We start from the raw sequence: 16004 nt of genomic DNA, 5'->3' as shown, positions 1-16004 counted from the left end.
CACAATCAACCCCGCTCGCATTTATTAGGCTTTCTCCACGACACCATTATATACAATAATATTACTTGATTTGTGTGAGTTTCATTTGTACTGATCTCCACCTACAGACTGCAAACAGGTTTCAGGGTCTGTCTGTGTTGTGAGGCCTCAGGGAAAAAAAAAAAAAATAAAGACTTAAAGAAATAACTTGTGTTTATGCCTTAAAAAGAAGACTAAATGAAAGAAATACCCAGATGTACTTATTAATTTTATAGATCTCGGAATGGCCAGATTACCGGGTATTGAAAGCACGGTTCGGCTGGATCGCATCAATTTCAAAATGATGGGAGAATTGCAAGATAAGCACGAGTACACAAAGACTGCGCTCGTAGGAACCCGTAGAGCGACTCCATCGGTAAATGACTGGCTCATCGAAATAAGCTGGAATGGACACAAGGTGCAAGTGAGCATTAAGAAAAACAGACAGACTCGACGGAATGTCATTAACTTAAAGTCACCGACAATTAAATGCACAGCTTTGTAATAAGTGCTGCATCATGTGTTTTGTATACCGTCTATGAATTGTCCTCAGGTGTTTGATACAATATGTTTGCCAGCCGGTGAAATAAAAGTTCCTCGGACTCCTCGCAGGCACATTATTGCAATATTCACACAGTCCAAAATATTATCCATCAGTACAACAGTATCATTTTCCATTTACCTGTGCTGCTCGGAAGCTGATTCAGCAGTATTTACACAAAAGTCTCGTTTTAAAAAAGCGTTTCTTGTACAGGCAAACACTAAATCACATTTAATTGCTTTCATGACCACTGCGAATAAGAGCCTCGTATTCGGGATCCCCCTTGACTACGGATACACACGCAAGCGCATACACACAGATACACGTCACCTGTCAGTCCGCATACACGCAAGATTAATGTTAACAATGCTAGAAAATACAGGGAAAGAGAGGAAATGGGGGAAAAAAAATTAATTGAAATAAGACATATGAATACAATAAAATAAAACAATAAATATACAATTAAAAACCGTTTTATGTCACAATGTTTTTGGTGTCTGACTGCGAGGCGAGTCCTCCGCTGAGCGGGGCTAAGCGTTCAGGTGCGGAGGCAGGGTAAGGGGTGTAGGAGGGGAGGTCTGCTGACGTTGGGGGCAAGAGGAGAAGAAGTGCAGCGTGACCTCGGGGTTAACTTGTCAAAGGTGTGACTCACAAATGGGTGCTGGGATTTTAGTGACGATGTTACCACCCCCATACTGCGGGTGCTTTGCTACCAGGGTTCGGCAGGGCAGGGTGGGCAATGCGCGCGTGCTCAGTTGCTGGAGGACGAGTTAATCCTCTCTTGCTGTCTCCTCATGACCTCCTGGAGCTCAGTGTCCCCGCGACTCTTCTGCAAGAAAGAGGACGTTAGGGCTGGAGGCGACGCCAACGGACAAATCGCGTCCGTCTGTAGCTCTCCTCTTCTCGTTCGGCTGAGAAAGGCGCGTTTCTTCGGTGGCTCGCAAAGGGGAGCGTGCGTGTGTATGGTGTGTGTGTGTGTGTGTGTGTGTGTGTGTGAGAGGGAGAGAGAGAGAAACACACCTCCAGCTGAGCCTTCTGCACAGTGATCTGGCTGTAGACTCTGCTACCCTCATCCCCACAGACGGCCTTCAGTTCCTCCTTGTTGAGGGAGAAGAGCTGGGCCCCGGTTAGAATGCCCAGACAGTCCACCGTCCTGACAACACATGGAAATGGACAGAATGAGGACAAAGTCACAGAGTCGGGAGACGCACAGAAACGAATGATGAGACCTGAGGAGGCCAGGCTGTGATACCAGCACTCCATGTTCGCAGAAGCTATGTCCGTGTTGCATCTGGCTCCAATGGGTTGGAACGACCTTCCCCCTCTCACTCAGAACTGCTGAATCTATCTCTACATTTAGGAAGGCTCTTAAAACTCACCTCTTCCAGACTCACTTCTCCCATGATCTCTTACGTTCATGTAATGCCTAAATGTTCATGCTCTATAACTTTGAGATCATAACTGTTGAATGAAGAACAAACTTTCAAGCTGATGACTGCCTGCAGTGGTTAACGACACCTGCCTGTGCGAAGCGGGACATCAACTTATTAGGATCTGTCAACAATGTTATAAATAGCTGTTTACGTTTCTTTTTTCAATCTGGAATGCCTGGGGGGCGGGGGTTGGGGGGGTGCCACTGGAACTTGGATCCCCAGATTTTTCTCTCCCTCGCATTTCCATTGGGAGTTTTTTGTTCCTTTCCCCTGTGACCAGCTGGCTTACTGACAGCTGTAATAATAATATAGTTATCGTACTGATTTAATGTTTCCCAAACCTTTTATTTATATTATGCCTCAGATCCTTTGTTCAGCACCCTTTGTCACTGTGTGACAAGAGCACTCTATAAAAATAACATTGTCCGAACCGCTTGTCCTATACGGGGTCCCGGGGAGCCGTAGCCTAACCCGGCAGCACAGGGCGTAAGGCTGGAGGGGGAGGGGGAGGGGACACACCCAGGATGGGACGCCAGTCCGTCGCAAGGCACCCCAAGCGGGACTCGAACCCCAGACCCACCGGAGAGCAGCACCCGGTGCAACGCACTGCGCCACCACGCCCCCCCTTTCTATAAAAATAAATGGAATTGAATTGAAAATGACATGCAGATTGGAGACCCTGGGTTTTTTGGGGAAGTCTGACTAATTTAGACTGCAGCGCAGAGCCTCTCCGTGGAGAGAGACGTCATTCACCGAAGGACATGGACAAAGACACTCATACGCACGCGCACCAGCAGATGTGGTCCTATCGCACACAGGTGACTCACGGTTTGGTGAAATTCTTGGAGTTCAGCCACACGGTGACCTGCTCTGGGGTGGACTCGAAAGTGAGCGGCACCTGTGAGCCGGTGGACCGGTCCACGCGGAAGTTCCGCGCCGGCGGGTGCTTTGTGGTGATCACCTGTAACAGCTCGTCATTCACTTTGTCCATCTGGTTTATCCGTTCTTGGAAAGAGGAAAAGGGATTAGTTCTGATCTGGAGCACAGATCACAAATTATTTTTCATCATATACATATAAGTATGTGCGTGTCACATTGCTCTGGTGTGTTAATGTGCAAATGAGTGTAGGGAGTGCGGTGCGTCTAATGCTGCATCACCTTGCATGAGATGTCAGGTAAGTGCTGTACTACACATAGTGAACTGCAGGCAGTCCCCTGGGTTACGAACGTCCAGCTTACAACTCGTAGTTATGAACATTCTCCTCTCTCTCGCTATCATAAATACTGTAGTTACATTGCTTATTATTGTATCATTATATTGTATTGTCATTATTACTATATTGTTATATTAAAGATGTTTTAGTGTATCCGTAAGTGTTTGTATAATGATATTTATGCATAGAAAGATGCACAATATACTATATACTAAAACAAACATTTGACTAACCGATGTTGGATACGAACCGTGCCGAAGTGTTCCGATTTACGTGCAAATCCGACTTAAAGACAGACTTAGTAATGGAAGTCGTTCGTATTCCGGGGACTGCCTGTACATCTCAAATGAATTAATGCAAATGTGAATGTGTTACCGCCTATGTTGGAATACAACTTTCGAACTGCGGCAGACGCATAGGAGAGCGAATGCCAACTTTGTAAACATGGCGCATACATGGTTTTACTGTATCGCGGTTCAGGCTCCAGGTGACATTTCTTATACAACCTGCGGACTGCGCTGACTTTGTGGAAAGAGATGATCAAAGTAGAAACTCACTATCTTTATTATGACCAAAACTGTCCCCTTGACTTAAAGGGCTGCTGGGGGTATGGCCTCCGTAGGGCTGGCTGGGCTAGGGGCAGAGACACAGGAGAAAGATTTAAAAGATTAATGGGATGTTAATATAGTTATTAACAATATCATTATATTATCTGTCTTAACTTTATTATAGGTGAAGTCCATACTCATATTTCTCTTCACATATGGAGGATTTTAGGGATGAATTTTCTCCCATCAGATAAAAGTATAATTTCGCTTGCAGGTATACACTTTACTGGACAATGGACTTGGACAGTGGCAGCTGATCACTTAGAGAAAGATTGTAAGTTGCGCCCCTTGATTCATATTTGCAGCTGTTTCCAATATTATTCTGCGTTGTTGTTGCCTTTTTGTCTCTTCCACTGTGACCCAGTGTTGTTGTAATAAAAGGAGAAGAACAAAAGAATAAAGGAGGAGGGGCCTCGGAACAGTGGCTCTGCGGGGGGTGGACATACAATATAGGAGGAGGATACGCAAGAAGACTGAAATGTGCACATTTTATGAGAGGTTATTAAGGAAACATGCTGATGGTCAGTAATGTAGAACAGATTCAAAGACTTCTGAATTAAACCGAGACTTAACTTGTATGGAACGGCAGTTTTTCCTTGCGGTTCCCTATCGGGGTTACAACGTGAAGTTGCCTACGACAGGGCAATGAGGTCTGTACACTCCAGGGCGTGCGACCGAGGGGAAACGACGGAGCAGCTCTCAGTGCTGCGCACTTACTTGGCTGTACAGCGGCTCCGCCACACCGTGGACGTCCTCCGGCCTCACCACGTCCAAGATGTTATAGGGCACGTAGCCCGACTGCCCGCTGTTGTTCCGGAGCTTCCACCACTGCTTATCGTCCTCTAAAACCTGTTGCGGGACGCAAAGCGACTGAGCCGCGCTGACTGACGGACAGTGACAGAGCTATGCTGACTGACATGGAGTGACTGAGCCATCCTGTCTGATGTATGATGACTGAGCCCCGCTAACCGATGCCGATATACACCGGCTTCCGCAGTATGAGTGGCCTGGTTACCTGCCATTACACTAACTGAGCAGCACTGAGCGACAGACACCGAGACCCTTATAGACTATGGTTGGTCCCTACCTCCAGGACCTCGTTCTGCAGCACTGAGAGCTCGTTGGCATTTCGGGCCACAAAGTGGTAGCGGATCTTGGCATATTTTTTTGGGGATGGAACATCAAACATCCTGGATAGAGGCAGAAAGACACCCTTGTTAGGGAAGTACCCAGTCTGCATGCTGATGGTTAAAGACCAGATTTACAATTGCATTTATTCATTTCACAGATGACATACAAGGATTGCAGGTTCCATATCTGAAGTCCACAGAACAATGCTTTCATAACAGCGTTACTGATAATATCCATCTGCTACATTTCAATACAAGAGGGCAACTGTCACAGCACTACGGTAACTTTGCTTGGTTAATGATTCCACACGGTACACCACAACGCCCCTTCTTCGGAAGATTCCCGTACCCCTGTCTCAAATGGCACTCTGTCAGCAGCACGGTATGGCATCTCTCTATCAGACTAAAGCTACTGAGACCCCTTATCAAGGAAGCACGAGAGACCTCTGAACTTACCCGTTGGATGGACTGTAGGACTGCGGTCCGAAAAACTAAAGGAGACAAAGTTTATTTTCAGGACGCTTGTGTTCAGAACTCTGAATGAAACAGCAATGTCATTTATTTTTATTGGTTCAGTCTTACCAGTTTAAAGACTGAAATCCTGGTAACCTGTGCTAGTATGTCGTACGTTGGCTAAGCCGGCGAACGAGAAACGGCGGTGAATCTCGGAGTGCGAACACAGGTAAAAACGGCAGTATGATCATTCTTCGCTTTTGTTTTGTTTACCTCTTCGGACTGTTTCCTGTAGTTTGGGTGGCTGAGGTTAAGGGGCTGGAGAGATCCTTCCGTTTCCCATGGCGATGAGAGAAAAATCTCAGCAGGAGGCTCCCAGCCATTGCGAAACTTGGGCAAATAGGGAGGGGCAAGCTGATCTCTTGGCCAGTCACCTCTGAGGGAGAGAAACGATGGTTATGAACTCTTTGTCTCAGCATCACAACCACTTTCATGCTGAGTTTGACGGACACAGCTAGTGTGAGGTAATGCTGTAAGGCAAATTAATACATAAATGAGCTTGCGCACACATTCAACACACCTTGGCCTGGTCCAGCTGTCTCCGAGCAGCTCGAAGATGGTCATCTCCTTGGGAGAGAGGTGCCCCCTCAGGAAGTCAACAGCATCCCGGGACAGATAAGGGGAAATGATGGAGCGAGGCAGTTCCGGGCCCCCGCAGCTCTGCAGCACCTGGGGGACCAGATTCAGCCGGTCATCTCGCTATCAGCCAGCACAGCGTCAGCATGTCACCTCTCCATCAGCCCAGCTCACTCTGACCGACACCGACGTGGTGGTATGTCTGCCACGGCGTGGTCCTTGGTCATGCTCTGTAAACACGGAACTCAGCTGCTTCGTGGAAAAGAAAGGGTCAGCTGGTATGTTGAGTTTCTCGGTCCAATTGCTTACCAGCTCCAGGGGACCAAAAAGGAAATGAACGAGCTCAGAGGCACTGGGGTTCTGGATGTGCTTCTTCAGTTTGGCCTAGAGGGGGCAGAAACAACCGGTTGTGACTGCAGAAGAAGTTCCTAATCCTAGTCAATAAAAAGGTGGAACGTTCTTCTCGTACGTATGGTACATTTGTTATACGTCTGCAACTACAAGAGAGGAAGAAAGTGGGAGGAAACAGAATATGAACCTGATTATTTTCAGGGAAGGTGGCTGAAGTGAAGATAAGATGGTTACAATTTTGATTTGAACAGGACTCGGTGCAGGAGGAACCCACCAGCAGATTGAAGGCCAGCTTTATCTTCTGCAGGCTGTCTGTGAATTCAGCTTCTGTGGGGGGCTTGGCTCGTAGGGTCAGCATGCCCTCTGGGAAGAAGCACAGCGATCAACACTGACAGAACACTATTCACTGTGAAGAATGAGACTGTAGTGATTGACACTGAAACCAACTTCATTTACGGTGAAGACTGAGGCTCCAATCATCAACAGACAGCAACCATATGATTATGAAGACTGAGACTCCAATCATCAACGGACACCAACAATACTGATTATGAAGAATGAGACTCCAGTCAACAGCAAAAACACCAACAATATTAAATGACAAAAATAAGGCTCAGATCATAAAGACTGAAACCAGCAATAATCATTATGGAGAATGAGATTCCAATCATAAACTGGCCAAATCACCAACAAACACACACCATTTTCAGTGTGAAGAATGAGACACCAATCATCAACCCTAATTTGAGCAATACCTTTTCAATGAAGATGCACAAAATACGAGTACGCTTTCAACATAGTATGACGTCCTTAGTTTGATGATTAAGAAGCATAGTTACACTACCAGCGGACAGCTGGAGGGCAGATAACGAAATGAATCTTTCATATAATGAAACAAATTTCTATTGATTTTAAAGCCATTACTGACAGGAATCCCTGCAGCAGACATAGCAAAATACCAGGTTTTTACAGTAGCAGCGGAACATACAGGAAGGAAGACGAGGGGCGAAAGAAGAGGGTGAAGCGTTGTGAGAAATGAGCACTTTTACTGTGATTTACCTGCAGGCCCTCTCTTCTTGCCCTTCTTGCTCTTATTGCGCTGTTTAAGCTGAACGAACGCCTCTGCAGCCTTCTGGAGCCGGGCTACAAAGATCTCGATGTCGTCCAAGGCACAGTTCAGGATTTGCTGGCAAAACACAGTAATCATTCTCAGTGACCAGTGCACCACACACCTCTCATGAGCATTTACTGCAGCTATATGCAGTTAATAACAGTATCAGTGGGAATGTAGCGGCTGGAGTTACTGCCTTCGGACCCAAAGGTCGCAGATTCGATTGATTGATTGAATCTCACCTCGGACTGTAGTACCCTTGAGCAAGGTACTTACCCTAAATTGCTCCAGTAAAATTACCCAGCTCTATAATTGGGTAAATAAGTGTAACCTTAATATTGTAAGTTGCTTTGGAGAAAAGCATCGGCTAAATGATACAATGTAAATCAGTGGGTCTGACTATGTGCAGTGTGTCTTTCACACAGTAAAAAATTTCACAGTATTTTTACAGTTTAAATGCATGGGAACAGGACTGCAAATAGTTTAACCCTAGAATTACAGTTGAACACATAAATACAAGTGATGTGCTTGACCGTGACTGCATACAGCAAGCGGCCATAATAAATTATAGCGTTTCAGATAATAAAAAGCTCATCACTATCAATAAATTGTAGTTTGTGGTTAAATTAATCTCATGAATTATATTATGTGGTAGTTTATTTATGTTTTCTTCAACTATACTAAAAATTTTCAGAGATGGGGATAAAATGATGGTTCACAGTGGGTCATTGGTTTAATCCCTGTTCTGTCAGTGTGGGGTTTTGTTTATTTCTCTATGAGAGCATCTTATAGTGCAGTGGTTAAAGCTGCCTTCTTCTGTTCAAAGGATCCAGGTTTGAAACTCGCCTTTTGTGGTACCTCTGATTGAAGTATTTGCCCTAAATTGGTTGAGTAAAAATTATCCAGCAGGATCAGTGTGTAAAAAATTTAAGTACAATGTCAGTGATCGTGGCCTCAGTTTGGACTGTCCTCTCAATGTCCGTTTGTACAGTGATTGTCAATTTATTTGCATTATTTCTTTAGTCTTTGTGGTTCTGAGTTGTATTTAACTTAAGGTTGAATTAGTACATAAATATCGAGGACCATACATTATAGCTACAAAAGTATTAAAATATTACTGTATCAGAGTAATGAATGAAGGGAAACTGCCTTGTAATGTTGTGTTATGATTACTAATTTTAACTTTTCAACTACCTGTCCAATTTAATGGGATTAGTTGGTGATATTTTAACATAAATCGGTCCACTTTGGGACTCAGAACACATAAAAATTTTTACCATTGTAGCTAATGGTAATTACATGTACACTTATTTATTTAGCAGACACTTTTCTCCAAAGCAACTTCCAATGAACTCTATGTAGTGTTATGAGCCCACACACCTTATTCACCGCGGTGACTTACACTGCTAGATACACTACTTACACTGGGTCACTCATCCATAGATCAGTGGAACACACACACTCTCTCTCTGTCACTCACACACTATGAGGGGACCTGAACAGCATGTCTTTGGAGTGTGGGAGGAAACCAGAGCACCCAAAGACTTACATTGTTAGATAGACTACTTACACTGGGTCACTCATCCATACATCAGTGGAATACACACACACACACACACACACACACACACACACACACACACACTCTCTCTCTCTGTCACTCACACACTATGGGTGAACCTCAACAGCACGTCTTTGGAGTGTGGGAGGAAACCAGAGCACCCGGAGGAAACTCACACAGACACAGGGAGAACAGGCAAACTCCACACAGACCAAGCAAGGATCAAACCCACATCCTCTTACACCACCCAGCTGCTGTGAGACAACAGCGCTACTCGCTGTACTACCATGCCGCCCCCATCTTTGATTTATGAGATTTCACCTTTTGAGCAACTCTTTATTTTTGCAATGCGATGAACACTGTAGGAATCTAAGCAATAAGTGTTTCAATGGCATCCCACCGGGGCGTCGCTGAAACTCACCACATCCTTCTCAATGCGCTGGGCCATCTTCTCGGACGACTCTTGGTCATGCTGAACGGAACCCCGTCTGTCGATATCTGGTCAACACAAACACCATCAGATGCAATACTTGAAAGACGCACACTGTACACTTGTGTAAGTGTGTTTGTGTCTTGTTATAACTGTGTACCTGTGTGCAGGTGTCTCTGTGCGTGTGCATTTTTGCGTAGTTTACCTTTCATGCTGGTGGCAGCCACTCTTCCCTTGCCAGGACCCAGCTCCTTGGGGGAAGACTGGGGGATTATGGTCTCTCTGTGGCGCTTCATCTTCTCCTGGTTAACCCTGGGACAAGAGCAGTCGGGGTGTGAGTCCAGCTGGAGAGAATGCGTGTGCCATGTGAGGAAGCTGTGCCTGGAGGTCTGCTTACTTCAGGGTCTGCGGACGCATCTTCTTGCCTTGTTTGTTGTCCCTGAGGGCGCTGTCAAGGTCAGCATGGACCATTTCAGCCTAGAACACAGAGAGATTTGCTGAACTTTGCTGAGACTTTGAGGGTTAGGGTTGGGGAATTAGTTGGACTGTGTTGCACTGCAGTGTTGGACCACATCAGTGGACTGTGTTGCACTGCAGTGTTGGATGAGATCAGTGGACTGTGTTACACTGCAGTGTTGGACTGGATCAGTGGACTGTGTTACACTGCAGTGTTGGACCAGATCAGTGGACTGTGTTGCATTGCAGTGTTGGACGAGATCGGTGGACTGTGTTACACTGCAATGTTGGGCCACATCGGTGGACAGTGGACTGCGTGACACTTCACTATGAGACACAGTTTGGACAGTGAGCGGTGGGTCTCACCTCCACCTCGTCGCAGTGGAAGAAGTGGATGTCGGGCCGGTGCTGCTCGTCATCCTGACACACGAGAAGCAGCACTGACGGGTAGCGCGTCTGGTTCAGCACCGTCTGGCACATCTGCACCGTGGACAGGGGGAAGTTCTCCAGCTCCTCCTGAGGGAGGCGCCACGTTCACAGTCAGCACAGTCATATGGACCTGCAGGACTTCACAGCCACTGTAGTTGTTGGATCATCAATATCAGATCATCCACACTTTCAACAACCACTGATCCACTAGGGCAGCGGTGATCGTGCTTTATTGTGGACAATGGTGAGTAAACAAGGTAAATATAGGAAATGCGGCAAGGTACAACAAGGACAGGATGCAGCTTCATGAACCCTGCAAAACCGTACAGTACAATCCATTTACTTAATATCTAACACTTTCCTGTACAGCAACTTACACCAATTTACCCATTTGGGTAATTTTTACTGGAGCAATTGAGGGTAAGCATCTTGCTCAAGGGTACTACAGCCGGAGGTGAGAGTCAAACCTGCGACCTTTGGGTTTAAAGGCAGCAGTTTAGACCACTCCACTACCAGCTATCCCCATCACTTACCCTAATTTACCCATTTATGCAGTTGGGTAGTTTTTCCTGGAGCAATTCAGGGTAAGTACCTTGATCAAGGGTACTACAGCAGGAGGTTGGATTCACACCTTGGTTATTCGGGTCCAAAACCAGCAGCTTTGACCGCTAACTGTATCACCTGAACTAGTCTCCCACCGTTGACCGAACTCATGAAGACGTATGGTCTCTGGACGGACAGAAGCTTCTCTGAGATGAACGTTGCTTTGGAGAAAAGCGTCTGCTAAATGAATAAATGAGAATGTATGATGTCTGTATATTAGTTATGAATTCTGGATGCCTTCAGCTCCTCTACGACGACTTGTGCGGCACCTGCTGTCACCTTCTGTCTCTGGTTGGCGCCAGGTGGGCATGATTTCCAGACACACCTGAGCGGTACGAGAATCAGGCGATGCGTGTCCTCTCAGTGAACTGTCTGACAAGACCTCACAGCGCCTGGGTGATGCGAGAGGATGTGGGCTTGAGCCCCGCTCAGTCTGTGCGGAGCTGGTAAAATTCGGTCTTCGTGAGTTTCTTTCGGGTGCTCTGGTTTCCTCCCACAATCCAAAGACAAGCAGTTCAGGTGGACTGGTGATGCTATAATGCTCAAAGTGCGTGAATGGATGCGTCTGTGTGTGGCTACCCTGCGATGGGCTGGCGTCCCGTCCGGCGTGTACCCCCCTCGGCCCTGCGCCCATTGACTCCAGGATAGGCTCTGGATCACCGCAACCCTCATCGGAACAAGAGGTTATTGAAGTTGGATGGATAAGATTATAGAGCAAGTTCTTTACCAGCCTTAGCGCACTCATTCCCACCACCCCACAGGTAGAATTCTCGAACGCACACTGCGTGTCGTTCAACACGCCTCCACACCGGCTAGAGATCGGCAATAATTAACCAGAATAACAATCGTGACGTTTTCTGTGCCAAGTCTGGAAAAGGTCGGTTATCTGTGATCACGCGTTGCGTGGCGACGCCCCTCAATTCCGCACAGACGTGACACGCGCCACTTTCCCTCAAGAGCATTCCGAGGGCTTCCGATCGATCGAACCTCCGTCCTCCTCCACCAGGTGACGCAGTACAACTGGTGTCACCGGTCTCTCTCGTCTTGTATTCTCCCCATATTAATAAAAATAATATTTACATGGTCACGCATTTAAATCTCAGATTTTTTTCCCCATCGTTCATTTCTTTAGTTCAGCGCTGTGTCACTGTGGTAAAATTGAGGTTTCTGGGGCAGGGAGTGGCGTCCTGGGTTTGAGCTGCGGTACCTTGAATAAGGTGCTTACCCTGAATCAATACACCGAAGATACCATGCTTTATACAAGGGTAATTAATTGTAAAGCTTGTATGTCAAGCAACTTACATCATGTGAAGGTGTCAACTAAAGTAATAATGACGTGAATCCAAAACCTCTATGAGCCTCAACCTGGCTGCGCAGCTGCTGATGAAAACTCTGAGAGCTGGTGCAGAACCCATTGAGATGTTTCCGGAACCAGTATTCTGAGTACATTTTTTACCATTTGATTATTTCATATTTAATAGGAATTGCTGTTAGAAATTTATTAAAACCATTACGAACTTTCAGGAGGAGATCAGGTCTACTGATCTACAGCTGGAATGTTCAGTCTGGGCCCCTGGAGCTGGACGGTACCGACCACCAACTTAGATTTACTCTAAAACAGTGATCAATAGGGAAAGAATACAGGCTGTACTCTAAAGGACATTTCACTGAACAACATACCGTGCTGCTTGAAAGCGTGGTAACCCCTTGTGTCCCTTAGTTTTACCACAAAATGGGTATTTAATGAGAATCAGTGTTTCTCATGTGACATAATAGGTGTGTGATGATCAATTCCATATGTTGCTTTAGAAACACACAAGTAGTGCAGGTGTAAAAAATTAGTGAAGCCAAATTTGCATTGATTAAATGTAGCAGGTAAGTAGAATCAGGGGTGTAAATCATGGTCATTTATTCATTTTATTGGTTTATTTTAACATTTAACATTTACATTTCATAAGTTTATTTTAATATTTTATACCAGGACAATAACCATCCCTGTAGGGTTCATATACTTTCAAGCACCGATGTATGTGATCAATAACCTGGTTCATGGATCAAGTTTTGCTCCAAAATATGGGAGTTGACAGCGAGACCACAAGTCGGAACTGAAGTGATTACTTGGACGGAAAACACGTCGCCTGAATTTTTTCCAGGTATGAATAATTCGCTGATTTTGCAGTCTTTTCCTGCTCACGTGGTGTCAGGGGTTCTGTGTGGCGTGTACAAGGTGGCACGGCGGCTAGCGCCGGTGCCACACACGTCCCGGGCTGTGCGATCACACATAGGTTGGAATTTGGCTCTGTCTGTGTGGAGTTTACACGCTCTCTCCGGTTTGCGTGGTTTTCCTCCTGTTGCTCTGGTTTCCTCCCACAGCCCACATGCGTTTCAGGTGAAGCGAGAACCGTAGCGTGTACGTGTGCGCGTGACACGTTTGGGCACGCAGCATAACGCGCGTTCGACCGCTCGCACCCGTGAGTCGTGCCGGCGGCCCTCACCTGTGTGTCGCAGTCCAGCAGGCGCACAGACTTGTCGCTGACCTGCAGAAGCATCTCCTGTGTCCAGATCTTGTCCTTCGAGTCCAACAGGATGAGCTTCTTGATGGCGTCATCCACCGTGACGATGGACTCGGACTTATCCATCACGAAAGTGGAGAGGTGCTGGGGGGGGGCAGAAAAGTTGGGCGGTATTGGTGGGGTGATACAGAGTAAGACAGACAGACAACCTGGAAAAAAATAACATCTGAAGTTTTACTGAATGTTTCTCTTCTTTACATATGGAGGCCTCTGAAAGGGCAGCACGGTGGTGCAGCGGGTAGCGCTGCCACCTCACAGCACCTGGGTGGTGCGAGAGAGCGTAGGTTTGATCCCCGTTCAGTCCGTGTGCGGTTTGCATATTCTCCCTGTGTCTGTGTGGGTGTCCTCTGGATGCTCTGGTTTCCTCCTACAGTCCAGACATGCAGTTTAGGTGGATTGGTGACTCTAATTTGGCCTTAGCGTGTGAATGGGTGAGAGACTGTGTGTGTGTGTGTGTGTGTGTGTGTGGCCACCCTGCAATGAACTGGCATGTTTTCTGGAGTATAGCCCCCCCCAGCCTTGTGCCCCAGTGCTTCCAGGATAGGCTCTGCATCACCACAATCCAGCTCAGGAAAAGCAGTTACTGGAATTTTATTGATGAATGAATGAAATATCTGAAACCTGAAGGTTGCTGGTTCAAGACCCCCACCCACCCCCTCCTGCTGTACTAGTTTTCCAAGGCACTTCAGATGAGTTGCTGCAGTGGAGTCAGTAGAATGACCCAGCTGTCTGTTGGGGTCAAGAACTACAAGCTGCTGTGACAATAGCGTCACGTCAGCAACAGATGAAATATTAAGACGGGGGTTGGGGTCGGGACCTCAGAGACGCAAAGAAGTGAGTCTGACTCAAAGAAGGACACACAGTGTCCACATCGAGCGAAACAAACGCTTTCGTACATCGCTGCTGCTCATCAGTAAGGATGATCAGCCTGTGATTTGATTTAGAGAATGACGCCGGGAGGACAGCCGGCGGCGAGCGAGACGTCCACCGTAGCGGACGAGTTGTCCCTCCACACGGGAGAACCCCGATTGCGCGAAACGTCATGGGAAGAGCGACTGATGCCGCACAAAAACTTGAGGAACATGCGCACGTTTCCCCGCTGCGTTTGGCGAGTGCGTTTCACACACGTTCCTTACATTTGTGTGTGTGTTCCTACGTATATTTACATGCTTATAAATTCACAAGGTCTAGAAAGAAGAGAACGATCTAGAAACAAAGCAGCTGAGTTTACTAGCAGCTTGAACGAGCAAAACATTGGCTGCACGCTGAACACGGTACCGATGTGGTACAAAGTGGGTAATCCTCATAGCAAAGGGGTTTTATTCCAGGGAGGGAAAGTCACATTTGACCAGACTGCTTCTTTAACTACCTATTAAACTGCTGTACTGTGTTTACTGGACGGTACCATGGTGGGGGGGGGGGGGGGGTGTTCTGCCCAAGCCCTTGTGGATGACTGTGTCCCTCTTTATCTTCCTGTCCAAAGTCCTGTCCAGAAATCTAACTGTCCTCCTGTTCATGTTTATTACCATGTCCCCATGTCCCTTACCCTGCTCTATTCCTGTCTATGTCCCTGACTGTCTTCCTGTCCACATTCTTATCCCTTCACCGACTGTCTTCCTGTCCGCATTGCTGGTAGATCAGTGGGCTCTAGGCGGGAATCGAGGACTTGCAGATAGGAATTACTAGACGGCTGTGGGTGTTTCTTAGATCGGCTTCCCGCACTCAGCTGTATTTATTATAGGTGGAGGAGGACAAAGGTTGCTGAGCCTTTAGTTCCACTGTGCACTGTCTTTCACATCATAACCCATCTCCGTGCACGAGTGTATGTGTGTGTGTGTGTGTGTGTGTGTGTGTGTGTGTGTGTGTTCGTGCATGTGCATTGCTATCTACGTTTAGTGTGTGTGTGTGTGTGTGAGAATTTTGTGTGAATACCGGATCACAGCGAGAGCACAGTACCAAACTTTGATAATCAGTGTACATTCCATGCATGGATCTGTGTGTGTGTGTGTGTGTGTGTGTGTGTGTGTCAGAGCACAGTACAACATGTCCGCAATCAGTGCATATTCCATGAACACGGCACACGTGTACACGTCTAAAAAGCTCCTTAATGACACATACTTTCCTTACATCAACAGATAAACTGTGTGCCAAGTGGCCTGAGTGCTGTTTTACAGCTCGCCGCCCCTAAAAGCTGAGCAATAAAACAGGACACACTCGCCAGCTTTGATTGACTTTACTGGAACCGAGATAAACTCAGCGCTGTCCTGCGTCCCCCAGGAGGACGGGACGGTTCAGGTCTTACCTCCACGTGATACTGGGACGTTTCGTGCATGATGATGTTGGAATTCGAGTACTTTTTCCTCTGCTCTGTGGAGTTGAAACATAGAAGTGTGAGAATCTTGCACACACACACACACACACACACACAGGACTTTAAACTGGCAGTGAAGTATTTAG

The 16004-nt window shown here is 46.7% G+C and overlaps 1 protein-coding gene across 6 annotated transcripts in view; it reads right to left on the bottom strand.

The window, feature by feature from the left end:
• Window positions 1–16004, bottom strand: part of eps8l2 (EPS8 signaling adaptor L2) — a 46767-nt gene continuing 30763 nt past the window's right edge. For all 6 annotated transcript variants that reach the window (XM_018763734.2, XM_018763739.2, XM_018763737.2 and 3 more), the window contains 18 exons: window positions 15850–15914; window positions 13470–13631; window positions 10309–10458; window positions 9884–9963; window positions 9692–9798; window positions 9478–9554; window positions 7444–7570; window positions 6659–6747; window positions 6343–6417; window positions 5978–6126; window positions 5671–5833; window positions 5401–5435; window positions 4902–5004; window positions 4532–4663; window positions 3764–3839; window positions 2820–2997; window positions 1580–1712; window positions 1–1388 (listed from right to left, as the gene is read on the bottom strand). In XM_018763734.2, the coding sequence (XP_018619250.2) occupies window positions 1311–1388; window positions 1580–1712; window positions 2820–2997; window positions 3764–3839; window positions 4532–4663; window positions 4902–5004; window positions 5401–5435; window positions 5671–5833; window positions 5978–6126; window positions 6343–6417; window positions 6659–6747; window positions 7444–7570; window positions 9478–9554; window positions 9692–9798; window positions 9884–9963; window positions 10309–10458; window positions 13470–13631; window positions 15850–15914 (1979 nt within the window). In that variant the 3' untranslated portion in view covers window positions 1–1310. The remainder of the gene's footprint in view (window positions 1389–1579; window positions 1713–2819; window positions 2998–3763; window positions 3840–4531; window positions 4664–4901; window positions 5005–5400; window positions 5436–5670; window positions 5834–5977; window positions 6127–6342; window positions 6418–6658; window positions 6748–7443; window positions 7571–9477; window positions 9555–9691; window positions 9799–9883; window positions 9964–10308; window positions 10459–13469; window positions 13632–15849; window positions 15915–16004) is intronic.

The sequence above is a fragment of the Scleropages formosus genome, chromosome 11 (genome assembly GCF_900964775.1).
Source record: "Scleropages formosus chromosome 11, fSclFor1.1, whole genome shotgun sequence".
Classification (NCBI taxonomy): Eukaryota; Metazoa; Chordata; class Actinopteri; order Osteoglossiformes; family Osteoglossidae; genus Scleropages; species Scleropages formosus.
The sequence above is the reverse complement of the archived record's forward strand: the minus strand, read 5'-3'. Positions and strand labels throughout refer to the sequence as shown.